Source organism: Nanorana parkeri, unplaced genomic scaffold, assembly GCF_000935625.1.
Source record: "Nanorana parkeri isolate BGI_ZX_2015 unplaced genomic scaffold, ASM93562v1 scaffold147, whole genome shotgun sequence".
NCBI lineage: Eukaryota > Metazoa > Chordata > Amphibia > Anura > Dicroglossidae > Nanorana > Nanorana parkeri.
The window spans coordinates 1139508-1149740 of NW_017306415.1; the positions used below are offsets into that span (position 1 = coordinate 1139508).

At 42.5% G+C, this 10233-nt stretch overlaps 1 protein-coding gene across 2 annotated transcripts in view; it reads left to right on the forward strand.

Moving 5' to 3' along the window:
* The window catches only part of ARFGEF1 (ADP ribosylation factor guanine nucleotide exchange factor 1), a 140321-nt gene that overhangs the window by 47964 nt on the left and 82124 nt on the right, over positions 1 to 10233 (forward strand). For both annotated transcript variants that reach the window (XM_018554228.1, XM_018554226.1), the window contains exon 2: positions 3172 to 3202. In XM_018554228.1, coding sequence (XP_018409730.1) covers positions 3172 to 3202 — 31 coding nt within the window. The remainder of the gene's footprint in view (positions 1 to 3171; positions 3203 to 10233) is intronic.

Consider the following 10233-nt stretch of genomic DNA (forward strand, 5'->3'; position numbering starts at 1 on the left):
TATATATATATATATATATAATCATACATACATACATACATACATTTATAGTCTATGTCCCATTCGGGAGATTTCCTTTCTCTGGAACGCAACAAGAGGTGAGGGGAGGTATTTACAAAGTGAAGACAGTTGTCACCAGAACAGGTGCCCCCCTTGAAAGATTTACACTAGCCTCTTGTTCTGGTGACAACTATAACATTTGGGATTTCCTAAGACTTTCTGCCAGTGACTCTGTTTGCCAGGACAAATAGGAGGATTAATCTACCTAGCAGAGACACAGACAGTGATAAATATTTGACAGGGGTTCCCTACTAACCCTTCCCTACTCTATCCAAAACGTAATAGAAAAAAATTAAATGCAACCTTCTTATATAAGGACCTGGTAGTTGGAGTCATACACAAAGTTGTAGTTTTTCAGGAATTTTCTGGGTCTATGATATATAACCATTGTAAATATAAGTAATGCCTGCTAGATTAATTGAAGACCAACTGGGCTATGTTTTCTTAAACCGCCTAGCTCTGGCTGCAATTCCCACCTATTCGTCACCCCCCCTAGTAATTCTATTCTGTCTAGCACTAGATTTTCTTTCAGTGTCATTCAACCTATAAAATGGAGCACATACTGTCTTCCAAAGAGGAGGAGCACCCTGTGTTACATGACTGCCTTGAAGACATTTGAAAAAGTTAAGTATAAAAAAGGAAGGGGAGCCCGGAGTAGGGCTTTAGGCAGGACAGGGAACATGCACTGAATATATTTTGAGTAGCTTTATTAGGTTAATCTTCACACTACAGAGCTGTTGGTAAATTTGTTTGATATGACAGCAGTTGGGCCAGGCATCTGAAGCTTCGAGACTCGCCTAATGCTAAAGGTTTTTCATCAATTATACCTGTTCAGAGAATGAAGATCTACGGAGCATGCGGTGGGAGAGGGACATGTTTTTCTTTTAACATAGTGACAGGATCACTTTAAGCCACTTCAGTCAATGGCAGTTACAATGATCTCCAGTGGCTTGCATCTTGCCATTTCCCTTGGGTGTACTTTTTATTAATCAAATTTCAGTTTCCTAATTATATCCCACACCGGATATGTAACCTCCATAGTCCTTGAGACAATATGAAAAATAATTCCTCCAACTCTGGCACACTGCTATGATTATAAAGGATTTTAGGATATATTTAGAGTTGATTTAGGAAGCAATTAAACTCTGTTTGGAGACGCTTCTGTTTTGTGTGGCCTATAAATCTCTGGAAATGGGTTGAAAGTTGAACCCATTTTTTTCCCTGGTATGTTTTTAAATCCTAATAAAGAAAAACTACGAAACTGGTTCTGCAATTGGTGTAGTTTTTCGCCAGCGTTGGATCTAGACTGGGCTTACATGGCAAAGAATTACTAGAAGTAATCTGGTCATTCAGGGGACAATTTGTGAAAGCAAGCAGCTGCAGAGATTGTCTTGCATGTGGGGAAATCTCAAACACCTATCATGTTATTAGTCTTTTTTTTTATTTTTATAAGGCAGTGAACAATTAATTTGGTGTGCACAAGTAGCACAAGTAGAAGTTAAGCCATGAGTAGGAGGAATAGCCGTTTCTTCAATTTCTCAATTTTTAAAAAACAAAATGATGGAGTATGTGTGTGGAAACATTTTGCCCTCGGTGGAGCATATTTTCATGGTTCTTCTGGACTGGAGGAAATAATTCTGCTCCCTTTTGGGTTTACCAGAACTATGAAATGTGAGGGCCGACCTAAGCATTCAGTTTGTTTCCAGTCAGATCTAAGGGTGACTGTATAATCAGATTGTAAGATGTTTTAATCAGGAAGTGATACAGGTGAGTTGGCAAGGACTGTGCAGTGCCATCAAGAAGTGATGGGTACCATACATGGCAGCTTTAAGTAAAAGAGGTGGTATTCACTGTAGTCGTCCGGGTTGTGTTCTACTGATCAAAGTATGGGAAAGCTGGCAGTAAAGCTTCTGATTTGTATTTGTGCAAGCCACATATTTGTCATTTAAAATGCTTATAGCAGATAGGATAATTTTCTGCATTTCTAGCTGTGTCTTTGTAATGCAGCTGAACTGCTGCCACCTCTCCTGAGAGAGTGAGAAACCTGCAGAACTGAGGCATCCTGATATTTTAATGAGTCAGACTATGCAGATCTTCATTCAAAGTGCTGGTCCCTCGTGAATATACTGAGAAATAGCACAAATATTATATGTGCTTGTCTCTAAGTCTATGAGGATTTTCCTTGTAGTAATTCACCATGACAGCTATGGTGTTGCATATGTAAATATTAAGTATTTTAGCAACAAGTTAGCAATCATATACAGTGCATGAAATGCAGAAATGTCCCATAAGCATAACCATTTCTATTTTTAGGACATGGTATGGGAAAAGGCATTTAACTCTTGTTTCTATGATATTTGTCTGGTATAAACAAAAATACATTTGATATTTTTACTAGAAGTATTCCTAGTTGGCATTATCAGTGCTGGCTGGTGATTTCCAATTCCAGAGTACGCTTCCCAATCTTGTTTGGACTGTTTGTATCTAAAGTCAAAACTGTTTTTATCATCCATATTACGACACGGGAATGTTAGGAAATTCTTAAACAGTCAGGTTATACTGTCACCTACTGGAAGTTTGGACACTGGTAAAAAAAAACAAAAAACATTTAGTCAGTTCCTTTTTTGAGCCAATACACTGCTCAAATTTCAGACAATTCCTGCTGAATCGGCCAAAATTTTAGCTGCATTTGCCCCGTTGGCACCACCCAGAAAGAGCTGGGCGGAAAATTGTCAGCCAAACAGTGATTGCATTCAGTCAGATGCAGGGGAGAAGCCGTCATCCATCGTGTTTGGCGTATGTGGGAGAATGGATCGATTTTTTACTTTCATTAAGCTTTTTTCTTTTATTTTCTTTTAGTGGTATTGCAATTGTGTGAGTGAAAATTCTGCAGCAGCAAAAGGAGTAAGACTCTGGAGGTGGCACCCAAGTGGATATATTGGATGTGTGAAAGCTATGAGAATGAGTTATACAGTCCACTGTCATTTCTTATTTCTAAAACCAGATGATTGATTGTAGGTGGAATGACCTTTTGAACTATACAGGAAGTGACTGGTTGTAAACTTTGGAGTTGCTTTCTAATTTTTTCCTTCTTTTTTTTTTTATTTACAGAGGAGATCAAATCTGAAATAGATCAGCAAAGGTATGTTATATATTTTATTATGTATTATATTTATATAGCATATTTTATAGTCCCTTAATCTTGTGTAAATAATGGGAAAACCTGGTAGTGTTTTTTTTTTTTTTTTTTTTAAAATATGTTTACGTTGGAAGTAAGGAGATTAAGGGGGGATATGATTTTCATGTACAAGATGTTCAATGGTGACAGCAACATTAGCAACAAACTCTTTAAAGGAGACTATGGGGTTCTATCTTTCTTTTTATGAATGCATTCCTTAGGCTAAATAAGTAAATAATGTAATTTACTGTAATTAGCCAAAATGCACAGGAAGGCTGTAAAACCTTATTTTAGGTGGTGGGCGGGGCTAAGCGCCGCAATGAGAAGGCATCCCGACGTATCTGACGGTATCCTCCCCACTGATGATTGACAGTGATTCTTGAGAGCTGCTGCGCGTCCACGAATATATGGACATGCGCAGCAGCTCTCTCCTTACCTGCGCGTCCCCGTGTGCCTGCGCGTCTCCCTGCTGACAGATCGTAGATCGTGGATCGCTGATGACAGAGGGGAAGGAGCTCTCTCTCTCTCTTCAGCATTGACTACAAATCGGAAAGTCCATATATGGTAAATGTCACTGGAGATCCCTGCTGATCGGATCCGAGTGACATCATTTACCATATATGGACTTTCCGATTTGTAGTCAATGCTGAAGAGAGAGAGCTCCTTCCCCTCTGTCATCAGTGATCCACGATCTGTCTGAGAGAGAGGGGGGAAGGAGCTGGCACACGGGGACGTGTGACCTGAAACTGACCTGAAACAAGTATAGGACTGTTACTTGTGACTGACCTGAAACAAGTATAGGAGTTCCATCATCACGGGCTGCACGCTTGTTCCAGATCGGTAACTCTCAAAGTATTAAAACCACAGAATAAGCATGTCAGAGAGGCAGAGAGAGAGAGAGCTCCTTCCCCTCTGTCATCAGCGATCCACGATCTGTTAGCAGGGAGAGAAAGAGAGAGGGGGGAAGGAGCTGGCACACGGGGACGTGCAGGTAAGGAGAGAGCTGCTGCGCATGTCCATATATTCGTGGACGCGCAGCAGCTCTCAAGAATCACTGTCAATCATCAGTGGGGAGGATCCCGTCAGATACGTCGGGGTGTCTTCTCATTGCGGCGCTTAGCCCCGCCCACCACCTAAAATAAGGTTTTACAGCCTTCCTGTGCATTTTGGCTAATTACAGTAAATGCATTCATAAAAAAAGATAGAACCCCATAGTTCTCCTTTTAAGTAAAGTTCTACGATACTGACTTTAAAGTGTACCTGGGCACAGACTATGACAGCTAAAGTGTTTACATATTCTGAACATGTAGTAAAAGCACGTTAAAACAAACCCTCATATCTCTATCTATCTATCTATCTATCTATCTATCTATCTATCTATCTACCTATCAAAAACATTCAATTCAAAAGTTCAAAGTCACAGGAGAGGCACTCTGGCACATGTGACTAGGACATGTGACCATACACATCATCTCAGGGGAGGAACATGCCTTTCCCTGAGATCACAAATGAGATTTCCCAGCAATGCTGTGCTGGTGTAACCTCCCCAGGATGCAATGCTTGGGCACGATGACATAATTTGTGCCAAAGTAGACGAGGAAGCAGAAAAAAAGAAATTGTAAGTAAAGTAAAAATATGTGCTGAGCTGTATGCTGATGTGATTTTAGTCAAAGGGGTAAAGGTCCGCTTTAATGTCAATTCTTGACAGCATCTGAAAAATTGAACACAAACATTTGGCAAACTTGCAATTGCTGCTAATTTTCAACCAGCTGCACCCCAATGCCCCCCCCCCTTACACACACACGCACATTTGGTGGCTAAGAATGTATTTTAATTGTCACACTTCAAAGAAGCAGGTCGCGCTTAAAAGAAAATAATGTTTAAATCTCCAGCAACACAATGATAGACTGGGGCACACCTGCTGAAATGCTTGACACTAATGTGATCCCGCAATCGTACGATAATCTGCAGGTATATGGGCAGCGTGCGACCGCATCTACTGTACGGTCGCACAACTTTCGTCTTCCTAGCAGTCGGAAGACGAATGCCGCACGGGCCGGTGTGCGCAAGCGCGCACTGCCAGCTCAGCACTGCAATTATCGGAAGCCCTCCCCTCAGCGGGGAGGGCTTGCGATGATCGCGAGTACGATCTGCCGGTCCAAGATGGGCAGATCGTACGAAATTTTAATCACCTTACAACCATCGCACAACGAAATGTGTCTTCATGTTTTATAAACCTTTTTTGTGTGTTTAATTGTAATTCTGTATCTACCCATGGGCAGCCACAAGTGACCATAACAAACACAAGTTCTCTTTTCCCTGATTTACAGTGCTATATAATGGTTGTACCTCACTGCAACTTCTCACAATGCACATCTGGGAGTCAGCTGACTCATTGAAAACCATGCACTCCCTGTGTGGGTGATTGTCTTCTCTGAACAGTTGTTAAGCAGTTAGGTAGAACTGTTGTAGTGGCTAATTTTCAATGACTCTAGTGCAGTGGTTCCCAACCTGTTTTTTACTTGGGTAACCTTGGCAGTCCGTTTGTATAAACTGTACCCATCAGTGGGGGTGGGGAAGGGCGTGTTGCTAACAGTGAAGCATGTAGCGTGCCGCGCTGAATGGTAGGTGTGGCCAAATTACACAAACAATAGGAGGGGCACAAATGCCTCTGTGTCATTGGGATGAAGGCAGGGGCGTAACTAGAAATCACAGGGCCTCATAGCAAAATTTTGTATGGGGCCCCGTGATTGCTGGTTATGCCACTTGCAGAGCCCACCGGAGAGTGACCCTGCAGAGCCCACCATAGACTCTCTATAGTGGGCTCTGCAGGGTCTGAGATCTCTTACCTGTCAGCGCTGTCCGCCTCTGTGGTCGCCGGGCCCTGACTCCTGTTCCGTCCCAGGGCCCCGCCTCCTTTTACATCACTGGCCCCACCTGCTCTTGGGTCGCTGGCCAGTGATGTAAGAGGAGGCGGAAGGCAGTGGCTGGAGTGGGGGCTCTTTGGGGTATGCCATATTGCAGTTTTATCCTGGGGGTCTCTATGGGGTGCAGCCTGTGACCCTGGATCTAGGGCCCCTTGCACTTAAGAGAAGCAAAGAGCACATCACTCAGCCAGAATTATAGAATGAGTGTTGGAAAATGTAGCCGCAGGATTACTCTGCAGACCTTCCGTACACATTTATGTCCTGACTCCCCACTGACACAGCCTTTTTCCGCCATTACAAAAATAAGTACCCCTAAATGTGCTACCAAATAACTCCCGGGGGTACTTGTACCCCAGGTTGGGAGCTGCTGCTCTAGTGGAAAATCTGCTAATCTCTACATTTAATACAATAGGAAAAGTATAAAACAGTAAGCATAGAACAATGTGATAGTTGTGTAAATATACACTATGTTTTCCTTGAAATAGCTAAAACTCTTACTGATCTCTGATTTATATATGTTATTAGTTTAAAACTATAAAAACTTAGGACCAATTCATTGTAAAAACAAAAAAGCATAGGTATACACATCCCAGCAATTGAGAGCCACTATAGTGCATTGGCTGGGTATATATTATTCAGCACAGGCTGTACAGTGACAGTGCATAAGCAGTTTGAAAGAGGTTCTATACAGCACAACATGTACAGCTGAACAGTATTGAGCACAGAACATACAACCAAGGACTGCTAAGTGTATAGTTTACAGAACAATATATACAGATGAGCAAAGCAGTGTGCATTGCATACAGCATAGTGTTTAGTGTATAGCACGGTGTTCAGTGACTAGACAGCGTGCAGTAAACTCTGTGTTCAGTGAGGGGATAATGTACATTGACTAGGAGGGGCACAGTAAAGGTTAAGTGTGCAATTACTGTAGATTGATGTACATTGAACGGAAGGGGCACAATAAAAGGCTAATGTACAGTGATTTAAATTGCATCAGGAAAAAGGGCTTTAAAAGATTTTCTATCTAGGCTTCTTTATCCCTCCCCATCCCTCCCCAATCATTGCAAATTTTACTACAACACACCTGCCTGGCAGAGCACAGAAAACTGCAGTAACACATTACATGTGAGGAAAATGCTTCAGGAGTGATTATAGAGTGCATTGTGGTGTGTAAGGCAGACCATTTAAACAAATAGGCTTCCTTAACGCAACTCACGTTAACACATGACTAAGCGTGCATGCATTAAACGCACTGCAACAGGCAGCCTTGGTGTGAATGGGCTTAATGCTGAAATGTCTTACTACAATGTCTGCCTAACTGCTTGAGAGCTGTGGAGGTGAGATATCGGCCACATAGGGAGTGCAGTTTTCAGTCAGTCGACATTAGTTGTGGGAAGTAGCATTTACATACAACCAATGCATGGCACTGCAAAGCAGGAAGAAGGACCTGCATATGTTAGGAAAAAATAATGCTACCCTTGTGCATATACACTATATTGCCAAAAGTATTGGGACACCCCTCCAAATCATTGGATTCAGGTGTTCCTATCACCTCCATGGCCACAGGTGTATAAAATCAGGTGCCTAGGCATGCAGACGCTTCTACAAACATTTGTGAAAGAATGGGTCACTCTCAGGAGCTCAGTGAATTCAAGCGTGGTACAGTGATAGGTTGCCCCCTGTGCAATAAGTCCATCCGTGAAATTTCATTGCTACTAAATATTCCACGCAGAAGTCGCCAACTGTCTGCAGAGTCAATAACTCCAGACCTCCAAAACTTTGTGTGACCTTCAGATTGGCACAACAACAGTGCGTAGAGCGCTTAATGGAATGGGTTTCCATGGCCGAGCAGCTGCATCCAAACCTTACATCACCAAGTGCAATGCAAAGCGTCGGATGCAGTGGTGTAAAGCACGCCGCGCCTGGACTCTAGAGAAGTGGAGACGTGTTCTCTGGAGTGACCAATCACGCTCCTCTGTCTGGCAATCCGATGGACGTGTCTGGGTTTGGCGGTTGCCAGTAGAACGGTACTTGCCTGGCTGCATTGTGCCAAGTGTTAAGTTGTGGGGGGGGGATTACGGTGTGAGGTTTATCTTTAGGGGTTGGGCTTGGCCCCTTAGTTCCAGTGAAGGGAACTCTTACACCTGGTTCACAACTGTACGTTTTGTAGCGCGTTCAATGCTCTACAAAACGCTCCAACATGAAAATCCCATTGTTTTCTATGGGTATGGTTCACACCTTGCCGTATTTCAGCCCGTCTGAACGCGCTACAAAACTGCCTACGCCTGAAAAGGTACATGAGCTTCTTTGCGGCACGTTTCTATTGGGATACAGCCAAGTAGCCCTCGGAAACGCGCGTTTTTTTTACCACGAATCACGGTAAAAATGTGAGCCACGAAGCGCGCAACAAACGCGCATATTCTATACGCCTAGGTGTGAACAGAGCCTTAAGACATCAGCATACCAAGACATTTTGGACAATTTCATGCTCCCAACTTTGTGGGAACAGTTTGGGGATGGCCCCTTCCTGTTCCAACATGACTGCGCACCAGTGCACAAAGCAAGGTCCATAAAGACATGATTGAGTGGGTTTGGGGTGGAGGAACTTGACTGGCCTGCACAAAGTCCTGACCTCAACCCGATAGAACACCTTCGGGATGAATTAGAGTGGAGACTGCGAGCCAGGCCTTCTCGCCCAACACAAGTACCTGATCTCACAAATGCACTTCTGTAACAATGGTCAAAAATTCCCATAGACACACTCCTAAACCTTGTGCATGCCTTCCCAGAAGAATTGAAGCTGTTATAGCGGCAAAGGGTGATACTTTTGGCAATATAGTGTGTTTTTTCAAGCTGTACATGCAAACAAAGCTTTAAAGACATTGCCAAACATTTATATTACTGTTTACACTATTTCAGAATATTTAGAACTGCTAAAAATCTTAAGGGTAAGGGAAGTATACCCAATTGAGATAAATGTTACTTCTATCCTACTCTATCAAAATCTAAACAATGATGTGGCTGAAGCTGGGCTTTAGGACATGTCCATGACACAGGCTTTCCAGAGCACTATGGGTTAGCTAAGGAGATAATACTTCTCCCCTCCGACTGGCACTAGGGTTGGACAGATTGTGATAACAGATTAGTAATTTGTTGAATTACTTAGCTAGAACTATTTACCCCATTAAAAATATGCTGACCATAATAGGAGATACTGTGTGTGTCAAACCAGTATACGTTCCCTTTAAAGGAAATTAATCGGGATGAAAATATGGAAGCTGGAAATGCTGATGAGGGACGTTATCTGCTCCAGGCTTCATACAGCTATACATAGTGATGAAGGAAGTGATATACTTATACGTGACTCTCCAGGTAGATAAATCAAGATAGAAGTGACAGCACCAGAGCCTGCAGTTGCAGCTTCTTTGTTTCCTTTGAAACATCTTAGCTATACAGTGTCATTGACATTCATGTCATACAACAATTCATTAATATGTTGGTGTCCTTGGCAGCATGGGAGAATAAAACATGGGTCTGGTGCTGTCATACATGCAGCACTATATGACATAATGCAGCTATTGATCATTCTGTAATGGTTCCTATGTCAATTGATCACTGCACACAGGTGTCTTCTAGCCTTTCTCTCCATCTTGCATGGGGCCAATACAATAGATATGTGGCATGTCAAGGACATATTTTGGGTCTTGTATGTTAAACAGGGCTGGACAAATCCCAGGGGCCAGTCTTTCCTAAAAATTACAGCCAGCACCTAACTTTTGAGGTAGTTGTTGTCAATGGAGCTGGCTCCTGAAAAAGAAAATCCAGCTGACTCCTGCATTGGCCAGACTGGTTCCTGAATTCCAAATATTTTGTCCACCTCTGATGTATAGACAGATCTTCTGTTCTCACAGAGCAAAGTTATAAAAAAAAAAAAAAAAGTATCACATAGAACCTTATTCTGACATTTCTCCTGATCTCAACCCAACAAGGAGACTGAATGAAGATTATTTTTTGCATAAAAATATGTTGACTTTTTCTTTACTATACTAGTTTGCTCACCCCCCC